The 17688-nt window shown below is 35.8% G+C and overlaps 1 protein-coding gene across 2 annotated transcripts in view; it reads left to right on the top strand.

Annotated features, from left to right (window-relative positions):
- Positions 1 to 17688, top strand: part of ARID4A (AT-rich interaction domain 4A) — a 64041-nt gene that overhangs the window by 6285 nt on the left and 40068 nt on the right. For both annotated transcript variants that reach the window (XM_058567014.1, XM_058567015.1), the window contains exons 5-11: positions 658 to 748; positions 9296 to 9375; positions 9465 to 9559; positions 10846 to 10978; positions 14962 to 15041; positions 16081 to 16157; positions 16554 to 16720. In XM_058567014.1, the coding sequence (XP_058422997.1) occupies positions 658 to 748; positions 9296 to 9375; positions 9465 to 9559; positions 10846 to 10978; positions 14962 to 15041; positions 16081 to 16157; positions 16554 to 16720 (723 nt within the window). The remainder of the gene's footprint in view (positions 1 to 657; positions 749 to 9295; positions 9376 to 9464; positions 9560 to 10845; positions 10979 to 14961; positions 15042 to 16080; positions 16158 to 16553; positions 16721 to 17688) is intronic.

Below are 17688 nucleotides of genomic sequence, written 5' to 3' on the forward strand. Positions count from 1 at the left end.
GAATCTTCTGTTGTTAATTCATCAAGTAAACTATGTTGACTTCATAATTCAATTTAATGAATACCTGTATTATGTTCTCCATCCATTTCTGGCCATTTGTTTATGTAATAAATCTTTGTTATGTCAGAGTACCACTTCGGTTAATATCTGATATACAAAGGTCTGGAAGCTGAAAGAAGGTCAACTGGTCCATCCCTCTCTCCAGGTGAACCTTTATCTAAAAGGTCCCTTAAATAGGAATGCTGAATTCAATATTCAATATTTCTGTGAAAGAAAATTGAAGCTGTTTTTGCTGTCTTACAGTATTTTGGTTCTTACATTCCACAATTTTCTTTAAGGCAATGTGATGTAGTAAAAAAGCTCTGAAGTAAAACTTAAGACACTGGGTTCTCATCCTGGACTCCGCAGATTGTCTTTCAGAGCCGCAATTTTCAATTGTATAAAGTTGGAATGATAATAACTACCTTAGTTATGCCAAAGCATTTTGGGACTCAAGTTGTGTGATAAATATATGAGCACTAGAAATGATAAAGATTTAAGCCAGCGTAAGGTAGAATTATCATAAGTATTATTATTTTTTTTACCCAGGTCATATAGTTGGTGGGAGTGATTTAGTTTGTTTAAATTCGATAATGAAATTTCGATGTTGTGTTTTAGGTTGGGGCTATTGTTGAAACAAGGACGTCTGATGGATCCTTTCAGGAAGCTGTCATCAGCAAGTTGACAGATGCTAGCTGGTATACCGTGGGTAAGTAGTTAAGTAATTCAGTACATAGGATTTGATTTGGGGGTTGCATATACCTCTATTTTGTAAATACACTGAATCATTTTGTTGGCAGAGAAATATGTATTCTTTCTTGTCAATTTATGTCATATAGTTGGCTAAAATTTTAATGACGCCCTGCTGATAACGAAAATAATTCTCTCTTAACAGTACTTTGGCCACTTGTGGCCATTTCATCCAAGAATATACTTCTTTTTTAGGTCACCTTGATATTTGTATTCAAGAAAGTTAATTATATGGTTATTTTTCTTCCATAAGAAAAGTCAGTACAACTTAGTATTGTAAATAATCAGCCTTTTTTACCTTTTCTGTAATTACAGTTAAGGTTGCACAGTTGCGATCTTTTATTGTGTTGCTGCCTGTTTCATATAAGGGTAATACAGACGTTACCACAGAATTTAAAGACTTAAAAAAATTCTAGCCAGAGTAGATCACCTAGGCCTAGGTGATCATAACTTAGTTTTTGATGTTTGATACAGTCAGGGCTTTCTTAGTAATACCTTTCAAGAAAGATATATGTGCTATTAATGTGAATGCATTATTTTTTGTGTGTGTGTGAGGAAGATCGGCCCTGAGCTAACATCTGCCAATCCTCCTCTTTTTGCTGAGGAAGGCTGGCCCTGGGCTAACATCCGTGCCCATCTTCCTCCACTTTATATGGGACGCCGCCACAGCATGGCTTGACAAGTGGTGCGTCGGTGCGCGCCCGGGATCTGAACCGGCGAACCCTGGGCCGCCGCAGCGGAGCGCGTGTGCTTAACCATTTGCGCCACCTGGCCAGCCCCTGAAAGCATTCTTAACATTCCATGCATAAGCTTATACTGGCTTTAAAAAACTTTACTGTCGTGGCTAGCAACCAGTGTCATAGTACATGTAAATTAAAATCTCAATGTGGTACTTAAATAGTTGCTGTCGTGACGTTGATGAGAATAGCGATGATTAACGTTTCCAAAACTCCTCTCAGTACTTTGAAAATACACAGTCCTATGGGTAACATCCAATCTTTTGTTTTACACTGAACATCTATAGCGTTGTTTTGTTTTTACATTTATGTCTTGGTATCAGTGCTGTAATTAAAATGTTGTGGTTTCCTTGTAGAAGGAAAAGAAATGACCCTTCAGGTTTACTTTTAGTTTACTTGATTTGTTGCTTTGTGTAAAAATCATTCATCTCCAGTTGATGCTCAGAGCTGTGAAGAACATGCTTTGCTTAAAAATCATACTTCCTGTGTCTTACTCTGTGGCTTCTATAAATAGTAGCAATTTGCTATATGTTACTACTATGTTCTAACCATTTTTATTCTTCTTGGATCTCCCAGAAGTTGATGTTGGTTCACAATGGTGCTATTATTCTGAAGTACATACTTTTAGGAAGCTTAGTTGTGGCTATTGATAGTTGATAGAAATTAAAAACTAAGCTTGATGTTAACTCTTAGAGATTAAATAAATACAATTTTGCTATATTAAACACAGCAGTGGTAAAAATGACAGGGGTTGATTTGTGCAGAATCATGGGAAATTATTTGCATGTTCAAATATTAATATTGCATCCTATTTGATACTTAATATCAAGGTTGCATTCACAATATTTGTGAAGTTTTACTGACATAATTCTCATGCTTCTGCAGAAGCAGTACTTTTCAGGTTTTCACGTTCTGGGTTTCTGCACCCTAGAATAATCCTTCAATTATAAACTCTATCCTTTACATCAATGGCATGTTAGCATTTCTAAAAACTATTCACTGCTGAGCATTCTCTGTGGTGATTTTCTGTGATAGGTAATTACAGAAGAAATTGTATAATTCTTGTTCTCAAAGAGCTTAGAATCTTAATTGCATATAATTCATGTAGCAAGCATTACTGTACATAAGAGTCACTTGGTGCTTGTTTAAAAAAATGAGGATTTGGGGACCCCAAATCACTCCAATGGAGTAGGTCTGGGGATGGCAACTCAAGACTCTTTCTTTTTATAAGCGCATTGGGTGAATCTAATGCAGGTAGTACACACTTAGAAAAGCAGACCACACTTAGAGAAATAGAGACTTATTTGGGAGAAGAATTAAAAATATTTAAGATTTTTGCATCTGTGTAATGAGAGAGAATGACCTAAAAAATTTAAGATGTTAAGAGACACTATACACTTAAATATACTCAATGTATCATTCTTCTATAAAGCATGATTAGGTATTGAAGGATGTGGACCACATAAAGAATGATCAGAGTATGATAAGTTTAAAAGATGGCAAAGTAAAATGTGTGATCTCTCACAGGTCATGAACTTTCTATATTTTTCTTTAATTGAGTGCCTGCTACCTATTGAATTTAATTGCTCTTTTCTGGAATTTTTCTTTTTTTTCTTTTTTCTTTTTTTTGCTGAGGAAGATTTGCCCTGAGTTAACATCTGTGCCAGTCTTCCTCTATTTTGTATGTGGGTCGCCGCCACAGCATGGCCACCAACAAGTAGTGTAGGTCCATATCCACGAACCAAACCTGGGCTGCCGAAGTGGAGCGTGTTGACCTTGACTAGGCCACGGGGCTGGCCCTGGAATTTTTCTTGATTTCTAATTTCTAGTGAAGTTAACTAGGTAGAATCAGAAAGTTATACAAAGTATTAGTTGTCTCCATGACATTTTTTTATTTTTTTATTTTTTTTATTTTTCCCCCAAAGCCCCAGTAGATAGTTGTATGTCATAGCTGCACATCCTTCTAGTTGCTGTATGTGGGACGTGGCCTCAGCATGGCCAGAGAAGCGGTGCGTCAGTGCGAGCCCGGGATCCGAACCTGGGCCGCCAGCAGCGGAGCGCGCGCACTTAACCACTAAGCCATGGGGCTGGCCCTCCATGACATTTTTTGATTTTAAGTGATCTTGAAATTATGTGAGACTATTAAAAATGAAACAAAAGAGGACACCACATTGCTAATTTGGATCAAAGAGGAGTTATCATCATTGGTGATCAGAGTTATCTAATGAGTCAGTGATATTAACTCCTTTTCATGTAATATAGGTATTAATTTTTCCTATGTTAGCTGAATAACCAACTTTGGAAGAGATTATGATGGATCTAATATAACTCAATTTTTAAAAGTCTAATAATACCTTGCCCTCTAATGTTGAACAATACTAAATAGCTTCAGTGCATGGATTTTTTTGTTTGTTTTTGAGCCGTGTAAATATTTCCTCTTCCTATAATAAAACAGTGCTTCCTAGCATGATTTATTCATTTTGCAGTACTTATCCTTGCATTAAAAATAAGGAATCTGTTGGCTGGCATGGTGGTGCAGTGGTTAGGTTCACATGCTCTGCTTCGGCAGCCTGGGGTTCACGGGTTCGGATCCCAGGCGTGGACCTGCGCACTGCTTATTGGGCCATGCTGTGGCAGACGTCCCACATATAAAATAGAGGAGGATGGGTGCAGATGTTAGCCCAGGGCCAATCTTCCTCAGCATGAAGAGGAAGATTGGCAACAGATGTCAGCTCAGGGCTAATCTTCCTCACTGGAAAAAAAAAAAAAGATAAGGAATCTGTAATGTATGGAAGTGTGTTGTTATATGTCCAGTCATTCAAAAAGTATCAAAATTGGGATTAGAATTTGTATCTCCACTGGAATGTTGCCATTAACTCCTGGTAAATATAGCTGTGAATAAGACATTCTAAAACTACTCTTCTTGGGGCTGGCCCCGTGGCTTAGGGGTTACGTGCACATACTCTGCTGCTGGCGGCCCAGGTTCGGATCCTGGGCACGCACTGACGCACTGCTTCTCCGGCCATGCTGAGACCGCGTCCCACATACAGCAACTAGAAGGATGTACAACTATGACATACAACTATCTACTAGGGCTTTGGGGAAAAAATAAATAAATAAATAAAATTATTTAAAAAATAAATAAAACTACTCTTCTTTTGCCTTTTTGGAATATAAAAATTGCCATTAATTTTAGTAATTTACATATAAAACGTGCATATGCACAGCATATATCAAGTGTAATACTAAAATCTATTCAATCATTTATATATTTTTGTGACAAATGCTTTTTAAAATTCAAAATTTTTTTGTGACTTGTAGTTACTGTTTTGCACATCAGTTGTATCTGATCGCATGGAAATGCTAGGTAATGGAGTAGAGCAGGTTTAGACTAAACTGGTGAATGGACTGACTTTTGTAGTATGTGCTGCTGGCTTATAAGGCTTTTAATTTAGTTAGAACCTCTTATGACAAATGTTATAACCAAAATCAACCACAAAATGTTTTCAAAACCAGGTGGTTATTCCACTAACTAAAAAATCATTCATTAAGAAAAAAGTACTAAGCAACAAAGAAATCTATTCAGTCCTGTGATAGGCTTTAACCCATTGTTTAAATGGCCTTCCATAAGACACAGCATTCCTGTGATATTTTGTTAATATAATTATACATTTGAATGTTGATTTCTTAAGTTTCCAGATTCCTAAAGTTTTTGACCTTGGCTGCTGAGGGACTTCTGTAGTCATCACAGATCATTTTTATGAGTGACAGAACTAGGGTTTACCTAGGGTATACATATCTTTTTAATAATTTTAAAGTTTTTATTCTATTATATGAAATATTTTGTTGATCATAACTGCTATGCATAGATATAACAATAATACTTATTTTTCCAAAGTTAGAATTCTTGACTTTCTCCTCAGTGTTCATTTTATGCCTCTGCTTCATACCTATTTATTATGCATTTTGATCCCCTCTTAACTAAATTATAGCCCATTGATTAACCTTCTGATTCGCAATTTCTTTATCTATAAAAGGCAGATAGTGATTCCTACCTTACAGAGGCTGTTGTGAGGGTTAGAAAGTGGTAGAAGCTTAATAAGTGGTAGCCAGCTCTATTTTTGGATAGGTAAAGTCAATTCACTGTTGTTATGATGTTACTATCTTCCAGCGACTAACAGTGCTGGGACAACAAGTAGAGCTCTTGTATTTAGTTATTAGATTAGGTCCCTGTTGCTTTTGTTCCTTTGAATTCTCACAGTTTAGGGTTAGGCTTTGTATATTTGTTTGCATTAGTATTATTTTCTCTAGTACGATTAATGTTATCGAGGGAGTTTCAACTTTGTCATTTTCCTCAAATTAGGTTTTAGTATTTATATGTAATATAATAACAGATACTACTTTTGCAATATCTGTTCCATTGCACTCAATGAATAATATATTCAAATACCATTTTTGGCAAGTATAAGACATTTCATAGAATTACTGAATCCTCATAGTCTGACTGTTTTTCTCTTGGCCTGCTGTAGTATAGGTCTTGAACTAAAAAGAAACTAAATTTACTATATATACCAGTTAATTATTTCGCTCTTATCAAATGCCAGAGTCACTCTTCAATGCCTACAAATTTTGCGTGCTTTTAGATGATAGTTCTAACATGGAAGTTATAGAGGAAACTTCTTAGAGATGGAACTTGTTCATGATGTTGATAATCAGGGGTGTCAGGATTAATAAGTCCACTGTGTTGTTGGGTTTTCTGTTTGTCTTTCAGAAAATCTTGAGAAGTTACATGGATTAACAAACTTATATAAAGTCCTCAAATACATACCTTTGTATAGTTTTATGAATTAAAAAAAAATCTTAAACTGTTTCTCTTTGTTCACTTAAAGTTGGAAGTGTTCCTGTGTAAAATTGTTATTTGTACCACAATCCCCTTTTGAGAAATTCCTTTGGTTCTTACATTATTTCTACCCATGATAAAGTATGTTGAAGTGAAATGAATTTTTTCCTTCAAAAATCTGATTTATTTGAAAGTGATTATTTAAAAAACAAGAACTGAAGATATTGTTGAAATTTCTCATCAGAACATTTTGATTTCGGGCTGCCATTAATTAATGATAGAACACTGTGGAAAAGATTTTCTTGCATAAATTTGATATTATTGGTTGGTCTTACAATCTCATTTTCCTTCCTCACACCTCCACTTAAATGTGTGTGTATGTGTGTGTCCAGTGTCACCATCTATGGTGTTGTAGGCATTAAGGAAAATTGGAACTTTTAAGGTTTTATTCTTTTTTTTTGTGAGGAAGATCACCCCTGAACTAATATCCATGCTAATCCTCTTTTTGCTGAGGAAGACTGGCTCTGAGCTAACATCTATTGCCAATCCTCCTCCTTCCCCCCCCCCCCCCCCGCCAAAGCCCCAGTAGATAGTTGTACATCACAGTTGCACATCCTTCTAGTTGCTGTATGTGGGACACGGCCTCAGCATGGCCGGAGAAGCGGTGCGTCGGTGCGCGCCCGGGATCCGAACCCGGGCCCCAGTAGTGGAGCGCCCGCACTTAACCGCTAAGCCACGGGGCCGGCCCTAAGGTTTTATTCTTTAGTGTACTTGTGGACATTAATACTAACGTGAAGAATTATTTTAAGTTTGGTATGATAATTTCATGATTTTGAATTTTTAAAATAACAGTGGTTTATTTATTAGATTTAATGACACCATATGAATCGTAATTTTGATACAAATGTTTAGAGCATTGTTAATCAAGTGTAGATTAGTAATGTAATTGTTGGAGCATGTTGTGTTTTATCCTGTCATTGTGTCTGCAGGTGGTCATTAATTTCTGCATCATTGACAGTGTGTATAACACAGCTGTTTTTGTGGAATCATTATGGTTCTTTGAATATGTGCTTCAGGAGCTGTTAATTTTCTCTACATTGTATCTTGCATGTACAAGAATCTAAGCTAGATGTCTTTAGTCTAAGAGAAAGAACCAACTAGGGTAGATAAATATTGAAGAAGTTCAGTGCTCTTATATAATTAGGTTTCCAGCATGAAAAAAATAAGTGTATGATTTGAAAGCAAAGTGTTTGCTAATAAAACAACTCTTTTAAAAAATGTAGGATTGTAATTATATGAATAACAAGATAAAAGATTCTAAGATATTATTAAATCAAAATAATGTAGAATTTTCCTTTATTAACACTAACCTGTTAGAATGGAAAAGTATCTAGAGTTATGAAAATTAGGATTAAATATTAAAATAATCATTTTTGTGTATAGATGTTTTCCTGCGTATGTCTTATTTTCATAAGATGTACAAAAATTTGTTGAATGAATGTACATTTTAAGTATCTGAGGTAAAGATTGTATCTTCTTTTATTTTATTTCTTCATAATGCTGGGCAATTAGGTGTCTTCTGAGAGCATTTTCTTTTTAATAAACTTTGTAATGTTAGATGTTCAAGTCAGAATACATTTCTGAAAAGTTAAACATAAAATTATCAAAATAATATAACTATATGGAGAACATTAGTGATAAGTTGTTAAATTCTTTACTCCATTTTTTTGAAATATTTAAACATAGTTTCCAAGTAATATGATTTTTTTTAAATGTAGTAAAAATCAAAACTTTTGATAAAGCTTCTGTGCAATTATGACTTATTTTAGATTTTTTTTTTCTTTTTTGTAAGGAAGATTAGCCCTGAGCTAACATCTGTTGCCAATCTTCCTCTTTTTGCTGAGGAAGACTGGCCCTGGGCTAACATCCGTGCCCATCTTCCTCTACTTTATATGGGATGCCTGCCACAGCATGGCTTGACAAGCGGTGCATCAGTCCTTGCCTGGGATCCGAACCTACGCACCCCGGGCCGCCGAAGCGGAGCGTGCGCACTTAACTGCTATGCCGCTGGGCAGGCCCCTAGAATTTTTTTTTTTTTTTAATTTCACCTTTCTGATGTTTCCTCATTTCAACCTTTATTTCTAAACTGCTTACATCCTCATCTAGCAAAAGAAAAAAATTGAATCTTATGACTTTAGAATTTGGCAGCCAGTACTTCTACTATAGTAGGTTATCACGCAAATAAATAGAAGCAGTAGGATGGATAATTTAACAGCATTACAGGAATCAAAAAGTTTCTGGGGTGCCGGCCCCGTGGCTTAGCGGTTAAATGCGCGTGCTCCGCTGCTGGCGGCCTGGGTTCGGATCCTGGGCGCACACCGACGCACCACTTATCAGGCCCGTGCTGTGGTGGCGTCACACATAAAGTGGAGGAAGATGGGCACGGGTGTGAGCCCAGGGCCAGTCTTTCTTAGCAAAAAGAGGAGGATTGGCATGAATGTTAGCTCAGGGCTGATCTTCCTCACCAAAAAAAAAAAAGTCTCTAGAAGTTAGAGATATTCCATTGATGACTGTTGCGAAAAAAACCCATATTCTTTTTTTTTAAAAACAGGTGTTTGCTCATTTTTCTAGGATTGAAGGTTATCTAATATTTGTGCTTTGACCAGGTTGCTAATGGGTTGGGAAGGTGGTTCTGTAGTGATAGATATTGAAAAAGTGAGTGGAGACACCTAAGCAATTGGTGGCAGCCATTTAACCTGTGTTTGTTTGGTACCTACAGAATAAAAATATGGTATATACATTTGAAAAGGTTTTTGAAAAATAACTAACAAATTATGGTTCTTACAAATATTAAGCAATAATAGCATTCTGTGCAGTTCCATTTTTATTTAGTGAGCATAAATTCTCTGGTATCTTTTGCTCATTGTAGTCTTTGATGATGGTGATGAGAGAACATTGAGACGCACCTCACTTTGCCTGAAAGGAGAGAGACATTTTGCCGAGAGTGAGGTAGGGTGACACGGATAGACTTTTTGGGTTGAACAGCAGCTACCAGTGTAGAGGCAGATTGTGATTTAATTCATCTGTTTCTTATCCAGACGCTTGACCAGCTCCCATTAACAAATCCAGAGCATTTTGGAACTCCAGTAATTGCGAAGAAGACGAACAGAGGAAGGAGGTCCTCTCTTCCTGTGTGAGTGTTTTCATATACAGTAACATTATTATTACAGCATTAAACAAATGATTTCTCTAGGATGGCTAAGTTTGTTTGAGTAACCTTTCCATGGCATCTTGTGTCCTTATGTTAGACGTTTTACATTGAGCAGACCTTGTTCTTACTTTTTCCCATTACTTTGTCCAAGAATTATCACAACTCCTTTGTCAAAAAGGCTATTTTTGCTTTGAGTTACTTTGCCAAATTCCTAAACTGATATGATGATTTTGCTGTTTCAAGTGAGGATATGTATTTTTTAACCTTTTTATTTCAAAAACATATCAAATTTAAAAATTGTAAGAATAATACAATAAATTTTCATATACTCATCATATAGATTCACTAATTGTTAACATTTTTTGGCACATTTTCTTTATCATTCCCTTTCTTTATATATACATATTATATTTATTCATTTAATAATAATTCTAATTGGCTGAACCATTTGAGAGGAAGTTGCAAGCATCATGACCTTTTACCCCTAAATACTTTACCTAAGAACAAGGACATTCTCTTATATAACCAAAGTATGATTATCAAATTCAATAAATTTAACATTGATAAAATGCTATTATCTAATAATAGATAGCCCATATTTCCAATTTTGCCAGTTGTCCCAGTAATAGCCTTTATAGCATCCCCTGATTCCAGGATCCAGTCCAAGATCATGCATTGCATTTAGTTTATATGGTTCTCTTATATGGTTCTCATATGATTATAAGTTTCTTAGCCTTCTTTTGTCTTTTCATGACATTGACCTTTTTGAAGAGCACAGGCCAGTTGTTTTGTAGACTGTTCCTCACTATGGGTTTGTCTGATTAATTAGTTATCCAGATAGGGTACCTAAATAAACCCTCAAGTGTGTTTTAATGAGATTTTTTCAAAACCTGTTAGAAAATTAGAGTTATGTTATCTGGCATACATAAAAAGTAGAAGGGCAGTCTTTTAAAAAAATGTATTTGGCACAGTAAGTACTTCATGGTGAATAATTAGGCTTTTCTGTCCCAGCCGGTGGTTGGCATGAGAGCCTAAGTCCAAGTCCTCATTGATGTAGTGAAGTGGACTCAGAGTTACCATGGACAGCTCAGGACTCTTCTGTGGGGCTAGGGAAGTATCCGTCTCCTCAATTCCAGTAAGAATGAAGAGGCTACTACTCTGGGGTAATCCAGATTAGCAATTGAATTGTACATGTTAAATTCACACCACTCTGACTGTATCAAAAATCGTTTTTGTTAAGATCATGATAAGATTATTCTCACTTTTAGTAACGAAGATGAAAAGGAAGAAGAAAGTAGTGAAGAGGAAGATGAAGATAAGCGACGTCTGAATGATGAATTATTAGGAAAAGTTGTAAGTGTGTTATCTACATCTGAGAAGATTGAATGCTATCCTGCCTTGGTAAGTAAGGTTTCTTTGCACAATCAACCATTTAAAATATTTGTTTAACGTGGATTTTTAAAAAGCATTTGAAATATTTCGAAAATAATTTAAAAGTCCAAATTTAATTTGAACTTTATTGCGGGGCTGGCCCATGGCTTAGTGGTTAAGTGCGTGAGCTCTGCTACTGGCGGCCCGGGTTCGGATCCCCAGGCACACACCGACGCACCACTTCTCCGGCCCTGGTGAGGCCGCATCCCACATACAGCAGCTAGAAGGATGTGCAACTATGACATACAACTATCTACTGGGGCTTTGGGGGAAAAAAAAAAAGGAGGAGGATTGGCAATAGATGTTAGCTCAGAGCCGGTCTTCCTCAGCAAAAAGAAGAGGATTAGCATGGATGTTAGCTCAGGGCTGATCTTCCTCACAAAAAAAATTAAAAAATAAATAAAAATAAAAATTTGGACTTTATTGCAAAATTCAGTAATCCTGCTGGTCCCACATACTCCACTGTCTCCTTTTGTTCTTTCCTTTCCTTAATTCTCTATAATCGATCATTTATTGAGATCTTTCCATTCTTCCTTCAAAACACGTCCAGTGGCCTCTTTTTACTCTGTTCCCATTACCATTTTATGCCTGATCTGCAGTAACTACCTCCAAATTCTCTTAGCTTCCTGCATTCTTTCTTTACTGAATTCACACTGATTTTCTAGAAGTAACTTTTATAGATAAATGATTTTAAAATATTGATTTAATCATGATAGTCCCATTCTCAAAAAAAAACCTTCACTGATTCTGCCTAATGGATCAATTCTGCATTCTTTAGTTGGATATCTGAGGCCATCTCTAGCTCTTAGTTTGTTTCCCATTTTCAGTGTAAGCTCTCTACCTGACTCACGTTCTTTCCTAACTGCTCCCTACATGAGACACTTCACTTCTCCAAGCCTTTACCCCTGCCTTAAATCAGTTAGTGTTTACTGAGGACCTGCAGCAAGTTCAGCTTTCTTCTAAGTTTCTTAGAAGAGGGAGAAGTATGAGACTTGTAACACATTGCTCTCAAGAACATTACTGTAGACATCCAAGAGATTACATAGTAGTTAAAGATCATATAAGAATTTAAAAAACTGTTGATGCAGATACTAGAGTAGGACAGGGAGTATTGGGGAAGGGAAGGGTACGTGTACGTGTAGGCTTTGGAAATGGCAAGTCTTAGATGGCTTGGTAGAGAAAACTAATCTTTGCTTACTCAGGGACAGAACGAGAAGAAGGGAAGGGCAAGGGAATTATTTCATGAGAGGAATCAATAATACTTGGTAATACCTGTCTCTCCTTTCTTCCTTTCCTGCTCCTCTCTGCTTAAAGTTCTTAAGGTTCAGCTCAAGTCCTACCTTTTCTGTGGAGTCTCCTTTAACCACTCTAACATAAGTATACCCCTTCTTTGAGTTTTGATATCACTTATATCTCTAATAATAGTTTTGGCACAAAATGTGGCCCAAATTAGATTAAGAACCGAGGACATTTTTTTAGGTTTCTATGTGCATGTAAATACATTACTCAATTCCTATATAGTAGATTTACTTTATATGGGAAAAGTCTGAAAATCCTTTGAACCATTCAGTTGTACAGGCAGACAAGTAAATGGGTTTGTATAATTTTATTTATTTATTTTCTCCCAAAGCCCCAGTAGATAGTTGTATGGCATAGCTGCATGTCCTTCTAGTTGCTGTATGTGGGACGCGGCCTCAGCATGGCCAGAGAAGCAGCGCGTCGGTGTGCATCTGGGATCCGAACCCAGGCCGCCAGCAGGGGAGTGCGCGCACCCAACGGCTAAGCCATGGGGCCGGCCCAAGTAAATGGGTTTGGATTCAGAATACTCAGGACATAATGTGCCAAGAGATTTTTTTTTTTTTAAATTAATTCCTTTATTTACTCAACAGATTCATCATTTGCAAGGTGATGTAGAAAATAAAAGATGAGTAAGACACCAATCTTTTTTTTTTTTTTTGAGGAAGATCAGCCCTGTGCTAACATCTGCCAATCCTCCTCTTTTCTTACTGAGGAAGACTGGCCCTGGGCTGGCATCCATGCCCATCTTCCTCCACTTTATATGGGACAGCATGGCTTGCCAAGCAGTGTGTCGGTGCTCGCCCGGGATCCAAACCGGCGAACCCCGGGCCGCTGCAGCGGAGTGCGCGCACTTAACCAGTTGCGCCACCGGGCCGGCCCCAAGACACCAATTTTATGTTTGATGATTTTATAGTCTAATGCAGAGAATAATTCAAGTAACTGTAATATAAGTTAGTGTATGTTCAATATTTGGACTTGTCATGAGAAATTACATTTATTTGAGGGAAATCCAGAAAGCCTTCATGGAGCAGGTGCTTTTGAGCTGAGACTTGAAGGATTCAAAGTTAGTAAGCAGAGCCTCACTAGAGGACTTTATTAGAGGAAGCAAGGGAAGGAAAAGCAGAAAAACCAGCCGTTTGTCCCTGGAGCTGTTTGCTCTGGAAATCCATTTGCTAGATATTAGACATGAGTAGGAGAATAATAGGAAATAAAAGTGGGAAGGTAATTTGCATCTAGGGCAGAAAAGTCTTTAAAAGTCCATCTAAGGAATTTGGACATAATTCTGCATAGAATTTTGCAGAAGTGTGACATTATTTGAGCCAAGTGTTAGGAATGTTAATGAGGCAGTGGTATGTTGGATGGATTGTAGTTGGAAGGACTGGCCGTGGCAGGAGTCAATCTGGAGGCCATCAGAGTGGTTCACAGGTGAGATAATTAATCCTAAGGCTGTGCCTACCTTACCTTAGACTTACTTTAAGCCTTTGCTGCTACACCTTTTCCTTTCCCATGTTGGGTTAAATCTTCCTCCTCTTGGTGTTTTCATATTATCCTGTGCCTAGTGGGATCACTGTAGTTATCCTCCATCGTGTTCTTTTTGTGTATCTTTGTGTTTACCCTTCCATTACACTGTTACCTCCATGAAGGCGGACACAACTATGGTATTAGTCTAATAATTACCAGCACCTAAAAAACAAACAAACATTTATTTCCATCTGATGTTAAGGCAGCTGATATGACTGCCAAGAATTTTAAATTATTTGGATATATACTGTTTAATTCCATAGCCATGAGCTCTGTATGGCTATTTAAGTTTAAATGTAACTTAATTAAAATTAAATACAATTAAAAATTCAGTCTCTCAGTTGCACTAGCCACCTTTCAAGTGGTTGGCCTCATTGCTTGGGTTCATTGCTACTGGATTGGTCAGTGCAGATATAGAACATTTCCATCAGTGCAGAAAGTTCTGTGGATGGTCATAGACTGTAGCAGAGGGGCTAGTGTTAGGGATGATAATGAGCAGGTACATTTCAGCAATTTATTAGTAAACTTTAATTTTTTTTAATATTCTATAAGTAATATACAGCGATTAGTTATTTACTAATGTTAAGATGTTATTTTTAAAAGTTAAGAAATTTAAAAGGTCTTTACTCAGATTTTCTCTGACTTGTTTAAATTACTAAAAACTGTACATGCCCTGGTAAGAGAGAGAACTTAGGTGTTTATTTTAAACAAATAGCCAGATTTCAAAATAGATCCTGATTCAAGTGTATTTTTAAAAATTTATAATGTGCCAAATTTTTGTCATAGATCATACATTTTATTTTTTGAATAATCAGTGAATTATTATTTAGCTTAGAATAAAAATAAATCCTTATATTTTTAAAGTGGTCACATTGTAATTTATATTTCATGAATTATTCATTTTATAATCTAGTGACTGGATAAATCAAATATCTAGAAAACCAATATGCTAAATAAAAATTATAAGGCAATCTTTGAGATTCATTAATAATGGAAGCTATTGGCAATGAAGCTATTTCTTGTAAAATACAATCCATTTGAGAAGTTAGGGGACCCGAATTGTTCTTTTTAAAAATACATTCTTTTTTGAGCAAGGAAAAGAGGAATCAATCTGTTCTTATTTTGTATTTCAGGTAATATCTCCCAGCTGTAATGATGACATCACAGTGAAAAAAGACCAGTGTTTAGTTCGATCATTTATTGATTCTAAATTGTGAGTAATTAATCACTTAATAGTGTTACGTTGGGAGAAAAAAATGGAATTACAGTGATAAACTCCTCCTTTCTCTAAGACTTTATTTTACAAGTCTAATTATTTCATGAACTGAGAAGTTGTTACCTAATATGTTTTGATTTTTTGTAAGGTAGGTCATTTTTTTACTGAACAATTTTATATAAAAACTGAATGGGGGTGCCCAGCCCGTGGTGTAGTGGTTAAGTTCTTGCGCTCTGCTTTAGTGGCCCATGGTTCGTGGGTTCAGATCCCAGGCGCGGACCTACACACTGCTCATCAAGCCATGCTGTGGCGGCATCCCATATACAAAATAGAGGAAGTCTGGCACAGATTATTAGCTCAGGGACAATCTTCCTCAAGCAAAAAGGGGAAGATTGGCAACAGATGTTAGCTCAGGGCCAGTCTTGCTCACCAAAGAAAATAAAACAAAACAAAAAACTGAACATGATGTGAGAATAATATTAAAAAACAGTTTTGACTTTTTTTCTGATTAAAAGTCATATTTTTAGAAATTTTCCTTAACCTCAACTTAATTTTGTTTCCAAAACAAAGATGTAAAATTAAAAAGTATATATATTTGTTGAGTTGTAATCCTCTGTGAGAAATTTAATACGATGATATGTATCTTATAATGATAAAATGTTTTAATATTACCTTCTATTAAATTTTTTTTAATAAACTGAATAGTAAATTTAAGAAATATTAAAGATGAAAATAGGCATTGTTGTCTATATAATATAAGGAAAACATCATGCTGGTATAAATGACCCCATACTGTGATATGAGGCTCTCAAATTAGTGTGCTTTGAGTATGTGAAACTTGCTAATTAAGATACCAGCTTTGCCTATATTGCTCTTTGTTAAGGATTAGTATATACATGGTCTTTTAAAAACATTTTATAGGCAAAATAATTTTGATTTTGACGTTTATATTTTTCTATATGTTAACATGGACTATTTAAGTGATAATTTTTATTTAATAATGGTTTTCCTCCTCTTTATTCTTCTCTATAATTAGTTATTCTATAGCAAGAAAGGATATCAAGGAAGTAGACATTCTTAGTATACCTGAATCGGAGATCTCTGCTAAACCAGGTAAAATAAGGATGCATCAATCCATTATTTCATGACGTGGCTCTAAATGGCAGTTAGTGGCTAAAGCAAAACCAAATATTCTCTGGTGCCATTTTAACTGTTTAGAGTTGATATCCACTGTTATTTGGTGGCTACTTTTTTAATGTCTAGATAAAATATTTGATTTGTAATTTTTAGATGATTAACTTTTCATGATTTACCATTAAGATTCTACCACTATTCCCTAGAGTAACAGTAAACATTAATATAACATTATAATCTATGAAATATGTTCACGTTTACTATAAAGTGACAGCTGAATTTGAATCCATATCTTCTGGCTGTTAATGTCATGCCTGTCTGTTATTCTGTGCTGCTGATTCCATACCGACTGCTGAAGTAGATTTTTACTCTTAGGGCTGCAGAAAGCAAGCATCTTCTTAAAAACTAGAGTTGTTCCTGATAATTGGAAAATGGACATAAATGAAATCCTTGAGTCATCCAGTAGTGATGATGAAGATGGCCCAGTGGAAGACAATGATGAAGAGAAGGAAAAGGAGGCCAAAAAGGAAGAAGAAGAGATGGTAGGTGAAATTTCTTGTTTGTAACATATAAAGACATTGTAATACTCTAAAGTCAAAGTAATACCTTTGTATATTTTCCCTCTGTTTAGATTCTCTGTATTGTTTGTTTCTGTCTTTTTCCAGCTCAACTTGATTTAGGGGAGGGGGAGTTTTTTTGGCTTCTAGCTTGGTGGGTAAATCAGAACTAGTTTTTAGCAGGTAAGAGGTTACAAAGAACTTTTCAGGTTAAATAATCAACAAGTACAAACTTGTTTTTTTGTTTTTTTTTAAGTGTCTTTTCCGAACAACCAAGGAGGAAAGAAATGTCACTTTTAGGTGTATTACATGTGTTAACTCATTGAAATTGTTACCATATGGAGTAACTGGTATTATCTTACTTTAAAGGTGAGGAAAGTGAGGGTCAGAAAGGTTAAGTAACTTTCCCAAGGTGGCACAGCTCAAATGTGAACAAGGATTTGAACCCAGGTCTGGTCTGTCTTAACTTTGAAACCTCACCTTTTTCAGACATTTCACAGTATCTCAAGGATAATGGAGATAAAAAATTCCTATCCAAACTGAAAGAATATTTCATTTGGCAGTTTGATAAATCACAGAGAAGATTTAGGTTGTATTTTATAAGTGCTAATGGTTTTCTTTGTAATATTACTATGTCATTTAGAATGTATATATAATTGTAGAAACTCATCATGGAGTACCACATAATTGCTTACGTGAATGTTGTTGTCTATTTATTCAGCAGTGTTTTGTCAAATGGGATAAATTGTCCAGTATATTTTTAGTTGTTACGAGGTAAAAGGGGCTTAGGGGCAGACAAAGAGAATGAGTTTACTGAAAAAAGATGTATTTGAGTGTAAAAAATATTTGCTTGGAAAATGTGGAATACGTGTTTCTGTTTTACATACACAAATATGAATTTATGAAATAAAATGAGTATACTTGTATGTGATGAAGACCATACCCTATTTCTT

The sequence above is a fragment of the Diceros bicornis genome, chromosome 24, assembly GCF_020826845.1.
Source record: "Diceros bicornis minor isolate mBicDic1 chromosome 24, mDicBic1.mat.cur, whole genome shotgun sequence".
Taxonomy (NCBI): domain Eukaryota; kingdom Metazoa; phylum Chordata; class Mammalia; order Perissodactyla; family Rhinocerotidae; genus Diceros; species Diceros bicornis.